Source organism: Nannospalax galili, unplaced genomic scaffold (genome assembly GCF_000622305.1).
Source record: "Nannospalax galili isolate Female #2095 unplaced genomic scaffold, S.galili_v1.0 scaffold305, whole genome shotgun sequence".
Lineage (NCBI taxonomy): Eukaryota > Metazoa > Chordata > Mammalia > Rodentia > Spalacidae > Nannospalax > Nannospalax galili.
The window spans coordinates 10,609,740-10,627,503 of NW_008356258.1; the positions used below are offsets into that span (position 1 = coordinate 10,609,740).

The window sequence follows — 17,764 nt, forward strand, 5'->3', positions numbered from 1 at the left end:
CGTTTTGGGATATGAAGAGCTGGTTCGTCTAAGCTTCTGGTTCTCTCTTTTGATTTTATATTGTCGTGACTGGATTGATTTTGTCTTCAGGAGTTCCCGGTGGCCCTATTCCAATGTGGGTCAGAAGTTTTCAGACATTCTCCTTAGGTCTGGAATCTTCTAAGAATGATTTTGGCCTCAGGAACTTGAGTTTTGGACTGACCTGAGATCCTGGCCGTGGCTGTGCCACGCAGGGATGCAAAGGCAGATGGGGTGGGAAGAAGTCCCAAGATTTCCCAGGGAGTGGATCGAGTGGCTGGGTTGTACTGGATGCAAAGGATCAGGGAGAGGCAAGATAAGCCTCGGAGCCCCAGAAAGAGGCTATCAGCCACAGAAAGAGGCTGGCCGGTGTTGCAGGACCAGGGAGCAGTATTGGTTCCCCAGGTGTCTGGGGACCCAAGCCTAGGAATGGCGCAGGGCCCAAACCAGGAGCAGAGAACAGCGGGGGAGATGGAAGGGTGAATGAGGCCGGGGGAGTCAAGGTGCGGAGGGCTCCGCTATAGACTTACCCCAAGAGAGCCCTCAGGGTAGGAGAGCAGGCTAGGAGAGTTAGCCAGTGGTGCAGGTCCAGGGAAGCAGAGAGAGGTGAGGGTGGGGCCAGGTCCAGAAGCAGTGCTCCTGGGGCCCAAGTAAGGCACTAAGTTGGACTGGGTGAGAAAGATCAGGAAGTAGTATTGGTTCCCCAGGTGTCTGGGGACCCAAGACTAGGAATGCCACAGGGCCCAAACTAGGAGTAGAGAACAGAGGGGGAGATGGAAGGGTGAATGAGGCTGGGGGAGTCAAGGCATGGAGGGCTCTGCGATAGACTTGGCCCAAGAGGCCTGAGGTGGTCCAGGGAAGCAAAGAGAGTTGAGGGCAGGGCCAGGTCCAGAAGCAGTGCTCCTGGGGCCCAAGGAAGGCTCCAAGCCGGTCCAGGTGAAAAGGATCAGGAAGCAGCACTGGCTCCCCAGGTGTCTGGGGACCCAAGACCAGGAATGGCGCAGGGCCCAAACCAGGAGCAGAGAACAGCGGGGGAGCCTCATTAAGTATTTTTAATTGATTTACTACAATCTTGAATTTGGATTTTACCCTAAGGCCCACTGTCCTGAGATTCTTCCAATTCTTTTTTCTAATTTCTGAAAATATAGTACTTGATGAAGTCACTGACACTGAGCACTGGCTTCAGCCTTCCTCGGGCCAGCAGACCCCAGGAACATGGTGAGGGCTTTGTGTACCCAGCAGCACTTGCTGCTCCCATGCTCTACTTTGGTGAATGGGATGCTGGGATGTAGCCTGGTGAGGCCTTCCAGGTACACTCTGCTGAAACGGAAGCATGGCCATTCATGGAAATTGTCAGGTGGCTGAAGAAGTGATTCGAGGCTGGGAATCCAAGTTACCAGTTTTGTTCTTATAAAGGGTGGATCTATCCATGCATGTTAACCCCAAGGGTTTTGTTTTCTGTCCACTTTTGCCCTATAGGTGACCTTTATGGAGCCATAGGCTCTCCAGTGAGATTGACTCGCACCGTGGTGGTCGGCAAGCAGAAAGATTTGGTCCAGCGCATTCTTTATGTCCTGACCTACTTTCTTCGTTGCTCAGAACTACAAGAGAATCAGCTGACCTGGAGTGGGAATCACAGTGAAGGTGACCAGGTTATAAATGGGAGCAAGATTGTGACAGCCTTGGAGAAGGGAGAGGTGGAGGAGTCCGAGTATGTGGTAGTGACAGTGAGGAACGAGCCTGCTCTCGTACCCCCTCTCCTGCCAGCAGCAACAGCTCAGAGAAGGAGCCCTGCGCCTTCAGGCTTAGCTGAGGCCTCAGAGGGCACTAACGCTGGAGAACTGGGTCACAATCCTGAAAAAGGTGGACACAAGAAATCAGAGCAGATTTCTGAGGCCAGTGGTATAGGATTCCCAGAAACAGAACCAGACATTTTGTGGAAACTTCAGGGTGTGTTCTCTGAGGATGAACAAGATGGACAAGAGGCAGCACAAGATGACTTTTCAAGATTTCCCAGCTGTGAGATGCCCAGGGCAAGAATAAAGATGGACCAGCAATCTGTCCATGAGGAGCTGAAGGGGGAGATGCTAAAGAAACCACCAGACCGGTCAGCAGCCTGGCCCTGCCCTGACAGACATTCCCAGGAAGATCCTCCCATAGAAAAGGTCACTTTCCAAATCGGAAGTTCTGTATCTCCAGAGTCTGACTTTGAAAACCGCACCAAAAAAATGGAGGAGCGGCTAAAGGCCTGTGGACGATATCGAGAAGTAGCCAGTGCCTCTGCCAGGTCCAGCATGGCCACTGGCTTGACTCAGGACCAGCAGAGCTCTAGGTGCTCCTTCAAAACTGACTTTCAAAAGAATGTTGGCCTTCCTCAGGACCAGTCTTTGGAGAAAGGGGGTGAATGTGACCGGGGTTTTGCTGAGGACAGAGGCCTCAGAGCTGATACTGTGGCAGATGCTATGGGACAACTTAGCCAAGCAGATGGCCTCTTTGCACCTTCCAGTGGTATGGCAGGCAGTGGCAGGAGACCACTGGAGCTGACTGGTGTTTTGCAATTAAAAGGCGAGAAAGGACCTTCATCAGAGCCTGTTCCAAACAGGTGTGGACAGCAGGGTGACCTGTTGGTTGCTGTAGATGTCCCCTGTGGGGATGCTGGTGGTAAGGCCAACTTCAGGATTGAAGGAGACATTCCCAGAAATGAAAGCTCAGATAGTGCTCTTGGAGACAGTGATGATGAAGCATGTGCTTCAGCGATGCTACCAGGTCATGGTGATGACTGGACTGAAGGGTCCTTGGAAATGGAGCTGCCTCTACCAAGGTAACACTGTAGGCTGAGAAGCAGAGGGAGCTGGAGTGGGGTACTGTGCTCCTGGCCTGACACCATGACCATGGTAGCAACTCATGCCTGCTTTACCTGTAGTACCTTTTTTCTCTCAAGGTTATTAGAGATGTTGCCAGTTCCTCTCTGGGGGTTTCCAGTCTGCCCGTTCTCCAAGGATGCTCGCAGTCTTAGTGTGGTTGAGCTCTTGGATGGTGGACTGGTGGTGGGTTTTGCAGTTGTTGGACACTTTGGGGAAAGCTAAGGGCCCTAGTGGCCATGGTAGCAAGGAGCAGAGAGTTGGATTTGGTATGTGTGGAATTTGTGTGGTGGGCAGCAGATGTCTTGCTTCTGAGGTAATAGGTCATGCTCATGTGGGGCTTCTGTCCTGCCACTCAGACCTCTTCACTGGCATGTCATCTGGGATTACTTGGCCTCTGACGACTGTTAGTTGCAATTAGAGATTTCTTCTGTTCCTCCATACTGTGGCAGACCTCACCCTGTGCAGACATCGCAGATCCCTACAGCCAGGCTTTGGGCACCACGATCCCCAGCCTCTTTCTTTACTCTTCTGACACAGGCTTTCTAGTAGATGTTCAGTGTAAGGCACAAATATAGATTCTTGGATTTTTGTTTTTTGGGTTTTTATTGAGACAGAGTCTCACTGTGTAGCTCAGGCAGGCCTATGTCTCCACCTGGCTCAAGAAGGAAGTTTTAGCCAGCCATGGAAATAGTTGTGGGTTTTTTTGTTTTGTTTTGTTTTTTTCCAGGCTTCCATTTTAATAAAATCTACTTCTTTTTCTCTCCCAATCTTCTTCCCACACTAATGATCCTCTTACAAGAGAATTCTGAACTAGACTTCCCTGAACTGTTATATTTTCTTGTTTTTGGTTCCCATTGTAATACAAAAAGAAAGTACTTTTCAACTATGTATTTAATAGCTCAAATGTTGTTTTAGGTCTCAGAGCATCAGCAACCCAAATGTTAAAAACTTTGGGCGCTCACTTTTGGCGGGTTACTGTGCTACGTACATGCCTGATCTGGTGCTGCATGGGACCAGCAGTGATGAGAGACTGAAGCAGTGCCTGGCGGCTGACCTGGTCCACACGGTACATGTAAGTGACCCTAGCATAGAGCCATTGGCTGGCCAGCAACAGGTGCTTACCCTGAAAGGCATCTACTTAAGGGGTGATTTTAAAGATGTGGGAGGGATATAACAACCAATGAGGGATGATAAAGCATCCAAGGACTTCAGGCACATCTGGGCCAGACTCTGCAAGGGGAGGGAAGGTGACAGTGGAGCTGCAGTGGGCTGGAGAGGGAAGAGGGACTGTCTGACTGGGGAGCACTGGAGAAGGTGCGATGTCTGGCTGCTGGTTCTTTTCCTCCTTCTCTGAGCTCTTCTGCTAGAGACCACAGAACAGAGACACAACTAAGGCAGATACCTCCCATTTTCCATAGAGGTCAGCCTCCTGGGCTCATAATAGGATGGATGGAAAAGGGCAAAGAGTGGGTCTAGGGTTAAATGGTTATGAGCTGGCCTGGCATATAGGATAAATGGCACAGATAGTGACAATTATATACCTTCACAGGGAAAACTAAAGCAATGTCACATATGGTTTGCTTTTTATCTGAGCCTTGCAAGTTCCTAGAAGTAATTTATTTTAACTCATTTGTTATTGAGTTCATTTTGATACCTGGGTGGGGATGACTGTATAAAGATTCACAAGTCTTCTGGAAAGTTACCCTGTGGCTGCTGCTAAGTGCTTTTCTGTTATCTGCAGTATGACAGGAGTGATGCAGTTATGGAAGCTGTGTCAGCCTGATGGAACTATTTTTAATTGAGCTGCTATTGGGCAGATATATAAAAATTCTTTTGGTATTAGAAACATACTGTATATTACGCAGTCAGAAAAGTCCTCTTTGTATTAAGATAATTTGAACTTGATTTATCTCCTTACTGAACACGTTTGTTTGTTTTGTGTCATTTTGTGGGGAGTTTTTGCAGGGTAGAACAAAGGCAGTTATGTTATCTTTGGCCTTGAACATCAGCCTAAACACATCACAGATACAGGCTAAACAGGCTAAGAATATTTGTGTGAAGTAGGAAGAAGGCCTCACTAGGGAAACAGATGATCTCATGACCCCCCTCCTCAGGGAGGTAAAAATAATGAGGAGAAAGTGCTGGGAGCTGGGGAAGGCCCACCCAGCATGTAGGTACTCACCCAAACACCTCACCAGCATTCCTTGGAATGAAGCTGTGACGCTGCTTTTGTCTCTTAAGTCACTCACAATTTAATTTTCATACTTACCACAAACACTGCAAACCTGCTTTTATCATTGCAGAGGTTCAGCTACATACACCCTTGCATAGCAAGTACCCTCGTTGCATAGTGTCACTTTTCACTTTCTGTTGAGCTGCCCTAAGTGGTGACTGTATTTGTGTGTTTTTACCAGCCATCTGTGGTGTTGGGACATGAGAGGACCCTGCTTCCCTTTCTGTCACCACCTCATGTCCATATCATAGGCAAGACCCTGAGGTGTCTACTCTGCTGTCGGTAGGGTTCCTAAGGACATCTCATTGCACCTCATCTCCACCAGGAGAGTTTTGCTACTGACAGGAGCAGCAGGAGGCTGCAGGAGCCAGCAGGATCTTCCTAGGTGACATTGATCTTGCCAGCTGCTGCAAATTTGGCCCACAGTTCCCCAGATTCACTAACAACTGTGGAAAAGGACTCTCCCAGTTGACAACATACTTGAACTCTCCTGTAAAACAATTCATGAAAATTTTGTGTGTTTTTATAGGTTGACAGGTTCTAATTTCTGAATATTTTCATTATGGCCATCTGCCTCTACTATTTTTAGAGTTGAAAAACAGCCATGTTTACACTATTCTCTCTTTTAAAGCTTTTCATGTTTCCTTTTAGTAGTGTTTTCACACTGTAGCTTTTCTCATTTCTTTAAGCTATACAGACACCCTGAGAGATTGCAAGTTATTAAATATAATAACCTATGTCATGTCAGGTTGTAGGCATATCCAAAGTGCAGTCATGTATGGTGTTAACAGGAAATTGTGAAGAACTCATAGAAGTATCTTCATAAATTCATTACATTCTGAACATATCCAGTTAGCATCCATGGATTTCTAATTTCATTGACTGATCATGCGCTTTGTGTTTGACACTGACTTCTGTGGAGACTGCCCCTAGGGCTGACATTGTGGACCACGCTGTTTGGTTTTTAATTTTAAAAGCCTTTCAACTTCCATTTATACATATGTGTTGAAAAATAAATTAGGGGTATTTCAGAAACATTAGTAAATTTACCACCCCATAAGGGATGTTAATGGTTTAGAGTGTGAGAACCTTGTCAGAAAAGGAGACAGTCCGAGCTCAGGGAATCACCTATGGAGGAGGAGATTGAAGGAGTCACCTGAGCCACTAGCATTCACAGCTTGTTTGGGGGTGTAAATAATTTTCAGGTTTGGGCACTCATCGTTATTTTTAAATATTTTATTTATTATTTTTATTTTATGTGTATGAGTGTATTGCCTGCATGTATGTGAGTGCAGCCTAGGTCGTACAATGCCGCGGGGGTCAGAAGAGGGCCTCAGATTCCTGTGGTACTCTAAGGACAGTTCGTAGCCACCATGTGGGTGCTGGGAATCGAACCCGGGTCCTCTGCAAGAGCAGTCAGTGCTCTTAACTGCTGAGCCATCTCTCCAGCCCCATAATTATTTTTAAAGAATGATTTTTACTACCCGTTTAAAAGCATTCAATTTAGGTTGCTGATCGTTACTGATCTGTTTTCTAGACCTCTTTGTGACTTAGGTCACAATGTCTGGCTTTGTAAATGTGCACTGTAATAACCATAATGGACTGGAGCATGAGGTATTTCTTTCTAGAATGTTCAATATCAGGACTTTCTTTTTATTCTTTTTTTAACCCTAGTCTCTTATGAAAGGTCTATTATTTTTTGCCGCTTAGTCTAATGATTTTTCTTGCCTTTCACATGTTAAGATTCAGGTTTTCTTTGAATGTTTAAACACAGTGTTCTTATTTAGTCGGTATACCACCTCTTCTCTGTCTCCTAACACATGTTACACAGCTGCCTTAACTTAATCTGAAGTAATACTGCATCACTTTTCCCTGTTCCATCTAAATGTGTGAGTTCTCTGCATGTTCCTTTTGACTTTGAATGGAAAGCGTGCACACACATGAGCCAGCAACACTCCGAACCTGTGACCTGCAGTGGGCTTATCTCTCCTCTATATCCTGTCTGCCTGTGAATGCTCCTGCTGACTAGGCAATGCTTCCTACCAAACCAAGGCAGAGCAGAGTGACAACAAGCATCAGCAGCATTGGCTTGGGTTCAGGTCCTAGTGTTGTTACTACTCATTTATTGATAATCTCAAGTAAGTCAGTTGGCATCACTGAACCTATCAATGTGCTTAGAGGACATAGGGACAGGGGACGTATAATCCAGTGGTTAAGAGTTGGTTTCCAGATTGACAGGATCGCTCAGTCCGTTCGGTGTTTGCTCCACAAACAGAGGCAGGCAACTCCCTGGGGCTCACTTGCCATCCAGCCCAGCCTAATCAGTGAGCCCCAGGTCACAATGAGAGACCCTGCCTCTGGCACCCAAGCAACAAGGTTCCTTGCCTTTCACATGTTAAGATTCAGGTTTTCTGAGGTTGACCTCCAACTGCCTCTGAAGACCAGCAACCTGAGTCTGCATCATAATTCAGCCCCTAGTTGCTTTGTGGCCTTTGGGATAAATTTTTAAAATTTTTCTATCCTATAAAATGAATGGTACTGATATCATAGATACAGATCGAAGACTCTATACATCAAGTGTTTATCACTGGTTCTCTACTAAGTGTCCAGTAAATGTTAGCTATAAAATAGTAAATTTAAGTGTAAATGATAAGGCAATATGAGATGTTTTTAATAGAGAGACACCATGATTTTCAAATTTTATTTATCTTTTTTATGTGTATGCGTGTATTGCCTGCATGTAGGCAAGTGCACCCATGTCATGCAATGCCCGTGGAGGTCAGAAGAAGCTGTTGGATCCCCTGGGACTAGAGTTATGGACAGTTGTTAGCTGCCATGTGGGTGCTGGAATTCGAACCCGGGTCTTCTGCAAGAGCAACCAGTGTTCTTAACCACTGAGCCATCTCTCCAGCCCCAATACCATGATTTTTAAAAAGTTAAAAGAATTACTGTCAGTTTAGAAAGATGTGAGAGTGTCCTTAACACTCTTCTGTTTAGTTGCTGGACATCAGTCGCTGGAAACACCTGCTAGAGATGACCTGCTAGAGCTGAGCCTGCATGTTTGCCCTTGGCCTGTGTGTCACGAGGAGCAGGCTGGCATCTCTAACTCTACTAGGAAAGGTCATTAAGACCAAAATAGCATCATATTTTAGGTTTTTTGAAAAACAGTGATCCAGGCTTCAAGCATTTTACAGAATAATCTATAAATAACAATTGGATATAGCAGCCTGTTCCATTTAATTTTAAGAGTAGCAACAGATTGACTCCAGAAGTACCATGCAGGAATTGGTAGTACAGATAAGGAGCTTTGCTGAAAGCCTGGCTGTGATGCGTGCTCATGAATACTAATTAATTCATGTGGGCAATCAGCCAGTGAGACCACAAAAGAACAGCCTCTCCCATCAGACAAGAACTCACTACCTAAGTAGCACGAGGGCAGTCACAATTTTAGAATCAAGAGGTTAAAAGGAAAACATTGCAGGGTGAGCCCCTTGTTTAGAATACCCTTGCTCTTTCATTTCCCAGGGCTGTCGAGGAGCGGGCCGGTAATCTGGCCTGCAGCACTGTCTTCTGCAGCTGTAGCCCTGCATGCAGCACCGCTAGGATTAGGGGATGCCTTTGCAGGGCTTTTGTTCTACGTGTCTTTTGTTTTGTTTTTGTTTTTGTTTTCTTTTAGACTGTATCTGGCCATGTAGCCCAGGCAGGCCTTGAACTTGCGTTTTTCTGGCTCAGCTTCCCAAGTGCTGGGATTCTAGGCATGTCTCACCGTGCCCAGCTTGCTTGCCTGCCTCCTTCCTCCTTCCTTCCCTTCCCTCTCTTCCTGTCTCCTTTCTCCTTTCCCTCCTTTCCTCTCATTCCCCTCCCCCCTTCCCCCTCCTCCCCTCCTCCTTTCCTTTCTCCTTCATCTTTCACTGTCTCCCCTTCTTTCCATCCTCTTCTCCATTCCTTCCCTTTCTTCCTCCCACATGCTAGGCAAGTTTTTGTCTTTATATCGTGTGTGTGTGTGTGTATACACACACACACACACACATATACACACATGTGTTTACACTTGTTCACACATATATAAATATATGTCTCTTCTTCCCATCAGGCCCGCAGGTACCATAAAGCAGAAAACAGAAACATAACTTCCTTTATATTCCTGGTACTTTACCTGGTGCTTGGCACATAGAAAGTGCTTATCCATTTTAGTTGATTCCATAAAACTGGATTTATTACTAGAGCTAAAGCTCTAGGAGTATACCCTTTTACCCTTTCTTCGGAGGTAAAGAGAAATGGCAAATAATCTTTCGTTAAAGCAGTAAAAAGAAAGAATAATGTATTTAGACCTGAAAACTGCAACTCCGTTCATTTTCTTTGCCAAAAATAGAATGAGAGCTTATTTTAGATCTCCCAGGTTTTATATCTCTAACTTACATTTTGTCAGAGCTAGATACCTGTCTAATTTTGTTTTCTTTTTAAAAATTATTTATTTTTTTAAATATTTTTTGCTTTTTATTTTATGTGTATGAGTGTATTGCCTGCATGTAAGTAAGTGCACCCGTGTCATGCAGTGCCGTGGAGGTCAGAAGAGGATTTTGGATTTGTAGCCACCATGTGGGTGCTGGGAATCGAACCCAGGTCTTCTATAAGAATAACCAGTGTTCTTAACCCCTGAGCCATCTCTCCAGTCCCAACACCATGATTTTTAAAAAGTTAAAAAAAATTACTATCAGTTTAGAAAGATGTGCGAGTGTCCTTAACACACTTCTGTTTAGTTGCCGGGCATCAGTTGCTGGAAACACCTGCTGGAGATGACTTAGCTGAGCCTGCATGTTTGCCCTTGGCCTGTGTGTCACGAGGAGCAGGCTGGCATCTCAGTGCTCTTAACCGCTGAGCCATCTTTCCAGCCCTATTTATTTTTATCTTATGTGTGTATTATTCCTATGTATTAGTCACTTTTCTGTTGCTGTCTTAGAAACACTGACCAAAACAATTTATAAAAGGAAGGGTTTAGCCAGGTGTGGTGGTGCACGCCTTTAATCCTAGCACTTGGGAGGCAGAGGCAGGCGGATCTCTGTGAGTTCAAGGTCAGCCTGGTCTACATAGTGAGTTCCAGGACAGCTGGGGCTACAGGGAGACCCTGTCTCAAAAAAACCGAAAAAAAAGGGGGAGGGGTTATTTAAGCTTCTGGTTCCAGGGGAATTACAGTCTGTCATGGCAGGGAGGCATGGTGGCTGGAGGTGGCTGGAGCAGGAGCAGCAGAAGCTAAGCTCTCACATCATCACACAGGCACAGGAAGCAAGAGAGCAACTGGAGATCTGGCAAGGCTTAAGAACTCTCTAAGCCCACCCCCAGTGATGTGCTTCCTCCAGGAAAATACTTGGAGGCTATGGGGGACATTTTCATTCAAACCACCACATCCTACATGTGTGTAAGTGCACCCATGTCATGCAGTGCCCACAGAGGACGAAAGAGGGTGTTGGATCACCACCTGGAACTGGAGTTATAGATGGTTGTTAGCTGCCATGTGGGTGCTGGGATTTAAACCCAGGCCATCTCTCTAGCCCCTCTCCTTTTTATAAAAACTGTCTATGAGATATTTGAACATCTATGCCATTCTTTGCAAAAAGCTACAACCCTTTCTCTATTTTGAGGTCACACCCATCATTACATAACTTAATTCTTGAACACCTGTTTGCACCTTCAGGCTGAATGTGGATATCAGCCCAGTAAGCCCAATGAACACACTATAGGCACAGCACACAGAGGGTCAGACCTTTGCACTTCTCTAGACTGTATTGCTTGGAGTGCTCCCTTCCTTCCCTGTGTCCACAGGTCTTCATGATATCTTCTCCAGAGTCATCATCTGCCCCATGGTCCAAAGTGATTGCTGCTTCTCTTCATCTTCCATCCTAACTTTTTTGAGACAAGATCTTGCTGTGCATCCCAAGCTGGCCTTGAACTTGATATGCTCTTGTCACATCCTGCTAAAGTGTTGGGAATACAGCCATGCACCATCATGTAGGCCCTCTGTGTTTTCTTTACCATATACTAGAACTTAAGTATCTTGTGACCAACACTGAATCTGTTTCCAAGGAAAAGAAAGTCTGGTAAACGAATGCTGATAGAGGTATAAACTCATGTAATTGCTAACCCCTTCTGATATCTTCATAGGGTAAGTCTGTTGGATGTACTAGCGTTCTCTGATGGTGACCTGGCTTGCTTGGCTCACCAGTGACAAAACAGATAGTCTGGAGAGTTACACCCTAGAGATTTATTATCCATTGAAAGTACTGACTGGGTGCCTTTTGTATGGTAGGCATTGTGTTTATTCAGAGTCTGAAGTAGGAGGAATCCAGCAACATGTTGTGCTAACTACATGTAGATGACATGCCTCCCTCCAAAATGTAGAAATGACAGTGTTACTGGAGTTTTTAGGGTACAAACCTAGATCCTGACAATCTCAATAAGCTAGGCTTAGCCACCATCCTCAATATGGCAATTAAAGAGATGATGAATAATTGTGAAAAGCAGAGAAAGGAGGTTTATTCACTGTGGACACACTGGGAAGAGGAACAGATAAAGAGGTCCGGTGATCCCTGCTCCACCCGGGGTCTAAATTCAGGGTACTGACACAAGGTTTAGGTTTAAATAGAGGGCAAAAGGTATGAATAAGCAGTCCTGGTAAAGTGTGCCCCCCCATCATTGACCCATCAATGTCCTTCAAGGTGGTCTGATAAACTGTCAAGTCTATTTGAAATCTCTTTCTGGGAGGCAAGTTCTCCCTCTGGCTGTCACCAGGGCTTCAGCCTTTCTCATTCCCTGGTGGGGTTCCTGAAGAAGTTTTAATTCTTTGAGTCAATTGTTTGAATAGTCTGATAGCACAAGTGTGTCTCAAAAAGTCTCTTATCTCCTGCCAGGAGACTTATAGTTTTCCTCTTTGTGTTAAACCTTAATATTTAGGTATTTGGTATGATATGTTGGACTTGGCATGAAATCCCCTAAAGTATGCCTGTAGCTGAAACAGAATACAAGTGTGAGCAAGGTCAGATGTTAGTGTTAGGTAGTCATGCATGTATAGGAGTTATTTCTCCGTAATCTCTTGGCTTAGTAACTTTTGGAAGAGCTGGCACAAGTTACACCGTTTTCATTGCTGGCTTTAAAACAAAGCTGGTTTAAAACTCAGAATCCTCCTGTTTCCACCCTTATATGCTGAGATTTTAGGCAAATGCCACCATACCAAGCAGGGCCCATTTTCATTGTGACAACTTCTCCCTTTGTCTCTGAACAATTTTCTCTAAAGATATCACTGATAAAACCATCTGGTGGTTTGATTTCAACTCAACCGTGGTTGCCATATGAGATCTGTCCTGGTTAGTCTTGATCTGATCCCACACTGGGGAGTAAGGAGAGAGGGGTGGTGACAGATGTCAAAGAGTTATATGACCAAACTCAAGCAACTAAAAAGTACATAAAAAGTGGTTCCTGAGAACTGAGCCCCGCTGGAGTCTATTCTTGAATTTAATTCTCTGTGTACAGGTACATGCTGCTGTGACAACCCCATGCATGGATTCCTGGGCTTCCTTAAGGTCTACAAGCTTAGAGCTTTACTCATAAGCCAAATCATAATGTATTTAAACTGCAGATGTGTCTTCTCTCTACTGGCGTTGTTTCTCTTTCCATTGAGAAAACAACCAGCAATCTCCAGAGTCAATAGAACTTAAACTTTTATCTCTCTGACCCTGAAGAAGTTCAGGTCCCTCAAATTATAGCTAAAGTGATTGCTGGTGATACTTTCACCTTCTCTAGCTTTCATTTTTTCTTTTTCTTTTTTCTTTTTTGACTATTTTGATGTGCCTTCCATTGTCTTTTTCCTTTCGAAGGTTTTGTTCTCCAGCAATACGTTCTAAATGACTCTGGGAGATGGAGGCACTTGGCCTACCCCATAGAAATAGGGAATTGAGGTATTTAGAGTCCCAGAGTATAGAATTCCTTTGGTGTTTTTAAGACACTCTTCTGAAAATGTTCAGCCGCTTCTTTTCTGTGCTGGAGCCTGCGTCTGTAACACTCAGCAAGTTAGTGCTATCAGGGAATGCAAGATGCTGTGAACTATGTCATCTGCATGTGCATAACCTGTTGCATTTCAATTCAGTAAGTAGCATTTCCCAAATGCCTGCTTTCGTTCTAGAGAGAAACCTCAAGGAACCTGTGATTTGTGACTCTGCCTCAGGTTCTTTCTCTTTGTTCCAGTGATTTAAAAGGAACTTATACTCTCACCCTGCTTTCTTACACAACACAGGCCCACCTGCCCAGGGGCGGCACTCCCCACAGTGGGCTGGGTCCTCCCACATCACTCAACAGTCAAGAAGATGCCCCTCAGACATGGCCACAGGCCATTCCTATGGAGGCAATTACCCAGTTGACACTCCCTCAACCCAGGTGTGTCAAATTGACACTAAAGGTATCTAGCACACCATGTTCGATCTTCCTAACAACCACCTCCACATTTGTTTTACTTAATGAGTTACTTTTTTTTGCACCCTCATGAGCCCCCACGCCTAACTGAGGAGCACTGAACAGTAGATGGCTTCTAGGGGAGGGACAGTTTTCATTAAGGGTATGACTCCACACCTAGGAGTATATAGGCAGCACAAAGTAGACTCAATGGGCTATTAAGAAACAAACAAATGACACTAAGTTAGGTGGGAAAGGGAGGTGGAGGTGGATCTGGAAGGACCTGGGGGAAGAGTGAGAGGGTGAATATGATCCAAATACATTACATGAAATTCTCAGGAATTAATGATATTTTAAAATAATTACACTAGGCTGAAGAGATGACTCAGCAGTTAAGAATACTTGCTATTTTTCTCAGGTTTGATTCCCAGCACTCACATGGTATCTTAAACTACAGTTTCAGGGGATCCGATGCCCTCTTCTGGCTTCTGTGGGGCATTGCATGCATGTGGTGCACTTACATACATGTAGGCAATACACATAAAATAAGAAATAAAATATTGGGGCTGGAGAGATGGTTCAGTGGTTAATAACACTGCTCTTGCAGAGGACCTGGGTTCAATTCCCAGCACCCACATGGTGGCTAACAGCCATCCATAACTCCAGTTCCAGGGGATCTGATGCCCTCTTCTGACCCCTGTGGGCATTGCATAACACAGGTGCACTTACATACAGGCAATATACACATAAAATATAAAATACTAAAAAAAAGAATTGCACCAACTCTTGTTCCCTTCTTTACCAAGCACAAAACTACATACTTCTGATATAATTCATGCGTAGGGAGTGTTCTGTCTACCTTCTCCCTAGTCAACTTAATGCGTTCTTGTAGCCATTCATTGCTTTAAAAAAACAAAAAAAAAAAAACAAAAAAAAAACACTTTCCATTGGTGGTAGCACATACAACTTACGTAGTCATGAACTATTAGGCAATTGAATTGACATACCATTCTTGCCCTGCCTCCACAGCAGGGAAATCATGTAGGAAACTGAGTTCAGTTGGAACCTGGGGCCCAAATCATCTGCAAATCAATTTTTTAAACTTGTTTATTTTTATTTTATGTGTATGAATGTTATACCTGCATGTATGTAAGTGCACCTGTATCATGCAGTGCCTGTGGAGGACAGAAGAAGGCGTCAGACCCCCTGGAACTGGAGTTGCAGATGGTTGTTAGCCACCATGTGGGTGCTGGGATTTGAACCTGGGTCCTCTGCAAAAGCAGCCAGTGCTCTTAACTGCTGAGCCATTTCTTCAGGCCCCTGCAAATCAAATTTTTAGTAACTAGATTTTAAAGCTGGCCTTGGTAGCACATGCCTATAATCCCAGCATTCAGGAGACCGAGGCAACAGAGTTTAAGCCTGGTAGAGTAGCCTATCTCACAATCCCCCCCACCCCCCCCGAGAAAGGTGATTGGCATACAGTCAGTATAAGGTATGCTGAAATGTGGCCAGAGGTGAGTGTTCTGTATTGTAGATCTCTCTGAATTCCTGACAAATGTGAAGCATCAATGGGGCTTGAATTGAGAATTCACTTTTTTTAAAAAAAAATTATTTTTATTTTGTGTGTAGGAGTGTATCGCCTGCATGTATATAAGTACACTCATGTCGTGCAGTGCCCAAGGAGCTCAGAAGGGGTTGAATTCTCCTGGAACTGGAGTTACAGAAGGTTAGCCGCCATGTGGGTGCTGGGAATCAAACCCGGGTCCTCTGCAAGAGCAGTCAGTGCTCTTAACCACTGAGCCATCTCTCCAGCCAAGAATTCACATATTTTATGTCATTTTCTCTATTCATAAAGACCAGGATATTGATGGGAAATCATTATTCTATGAATTTATGGTATACCCTGATTAAAGAAAAACTTGGGAATTTGTAAAGGGAAGTTTCCAAGACGTGTGTGTGTGTGTGTGTGTGTGTGTGTGTGTTTGTGTTTATGTACATGTATGTTTTATGTGTTCTGCTGGGGATGGAATGGAGGGACTCAGACAAGCCTAATCAGACTGAGCTTCACCCCAAGTCTTTAGCTTCTGTTGTGGAAACAGGTGCCTGTGAGTGGACTGTGTGGGAAAATCTTGTACTCCTCTGTTGACAAGACTACACAGTGAGAATTATCTTCGGAAACAAATCCTCATTAATTAAAAATATGGTTTATCAAATTATTTGAACTTTTGCTTAAATAAATATTGAACCATTAGACTTTGCCTGGTTCCTGTTCCTTTCAGTAGTAAAAATGTAAGCCCCGGAGTATCTCCCGTGGAAGTAGCAAGGGAAAATGTTCGTCCTAAGAGTTTTCATTCAGCCCATCAGACACTTCTTCCCCAGTCTATGAGAAGAAATACAAAGCCTCACTGGCTCCCCTTCTGATGACAGAGTCTAGGACTGACTAGAGTGCAACATCCTTTGTTAAAATTGCACTGTGATGATGAATTTTAAGTTTCTCTTTTCAACCTTCCCACTACTTGTTCGATCATAAATTGCAGGTGACTGTTGTCCCATGACTGTGTCCTGTCTATTTAGGTTCTTTGTTATAATTAGCAGAACTCAATTCTCATTCACTTAAGCAGAAGAGACTTTATTAGAAAAATGTTACAATGAATGAGAGGAGCAGAGCCCAGAACAGGCTTGGAACAGACAGCAGACAGCAGCTCCAGACCAGCCCAGGAACCAAGTGCCGCTGCGAGTATTGGTACTGATTGGTGAAATGGGTGCTGCCCATCCTCCTTCCTCCTGGAAGTGAAGGAAGGAGTACTGAATTTGGGTGGCTTGGGCACCTTGACAGGGAAGGTGGGACCCTGCTTGCAGACCCACCAGACCTTATCCAAGTAAGATCTTTCCCCAAGGAAAAATTCAGATGAACTTCTTGGAAGGAAGTTGGGGTCAGCAGCTCAAAGCAACAAATGGTAGTAGATGGGACTGGAGACAGAAGGCAGCTAATACGTTTTTCCCTTTGGGAAATGAGTTAGAAAAAATGGCTCTGCGGTCTGCTTGCTGGTGTTTCTCTGGACCCTCATTTTTACCCTCTCTGTTAGTTTGGGGCATCGAAGGAGCGTGCAGCCAGGATGCCATACTTCTGTGGTATCCTCTTGTACATGTGCAGGACCCTCTGCGGGTGTGCCAGAGGGGCTGGTGCTGGTGCACTACATTTTCATCAGTTTTATTTTGTTTTTAAACTACAGAAAATAATTTGCATATGAAAATATGTGGTTTTTGTTATTCATCAGGGAAATGCAAATTAAAACTACCACCAGCTGTGTCTAGAGTGGTTAGAATTGCAAACATATAATACTAAAACCAGGACGGATATGGAGTCTCAGAAACTATTAAATGCTGGAGAACGGTTTCTTTAAAAGTCAGGCATGTGCTTAACACAGCTACCAGCTTCTCAAAGAGCCTCAGTATTTATTCAGAGAAATGAAATCATGTCCACACAGGACTTGTGTGAATGCTCACAGCTTTGTTCTTAATGGCCAAAGAGCAGAAACAATTTAAGTCTCTTAAGTGGTTAGTGAATACAAAATTATGCTGTGTCCTTACAAAAGGACACTCCAAAATAAAAGCAGTGTAATAAAAATGCAGTGAACACAGCTATACCTCAGAAGTATTATATTTAAATAAGCCAGACACAAAAGGCTCTCACTGTGTGATTTTGCTTATATGACATTCTACAAAAGTCGAAACAGCACTGATAGAAGACCCACCAGTGGTTGCCAGTGTAGTCACAGGACACTGACTACAAAGGAACATAAACTTTTGGGGGTCATGGAAATATTCTGTACATGGTGGTGACAATGGATACAGAATTGTATACATTTGCTAAAACTCATCCAATTTGGAGCTGGAGAGATGGCTCATCAGTTAAGAACACTGTTCTTGCAGAAGACCCGGGTTTGAATTTCAGCACCCACATGGCAGCTAACAAGTGTCCATAACTCCAGTTCCAGGGGATCCAACAGCCTCTTCTGTCCTCTATGGGCATTGCATGACATGGGTGCACTTACCCCCATGCAGGCAATACACGCATACACATAAAATTAAAATAATAAATGAAATTTAAATTTTAAAAAGAAACAAACAAAAAACCCAAACAAGCAAAAAAGAGAGTACGGGGTCTATCTTATACAAGACACTATAAATCACATGAAAAAGGTCAATT

At 44.4% G+C, this 17,764-nt stretch overlaps 1 protein-coding gene across 7 annotated transcripts in view; it reads left to right on the forward strand.

The window, feature by feature from the left end:
* Positions 1-17,764, forward strand: part of Fnip2 (folliculin interacting protein 2) — a 151,984-nt gene that overhangs the window by 122,023 nt on the left and 12,197 nt on the right. For all 7 annotated transcript variants that reach the window (XM_017803532.2, XM_008854326.3, XM_029556733.1 and 4 more), the window contains 2 exons: positions 1,498-2,839; positions 3,798-3,954. In XM_017803532.2, coding sequence (XP_017659021.1) covers positions 1,498-2,839; positions 3,798-3,954 — 1,499 coding nt within the window. The remainder of the gene's footprint in view (positions 1-1,497; positions 2,840-3,797; positions 3,955-17,764) is intronic.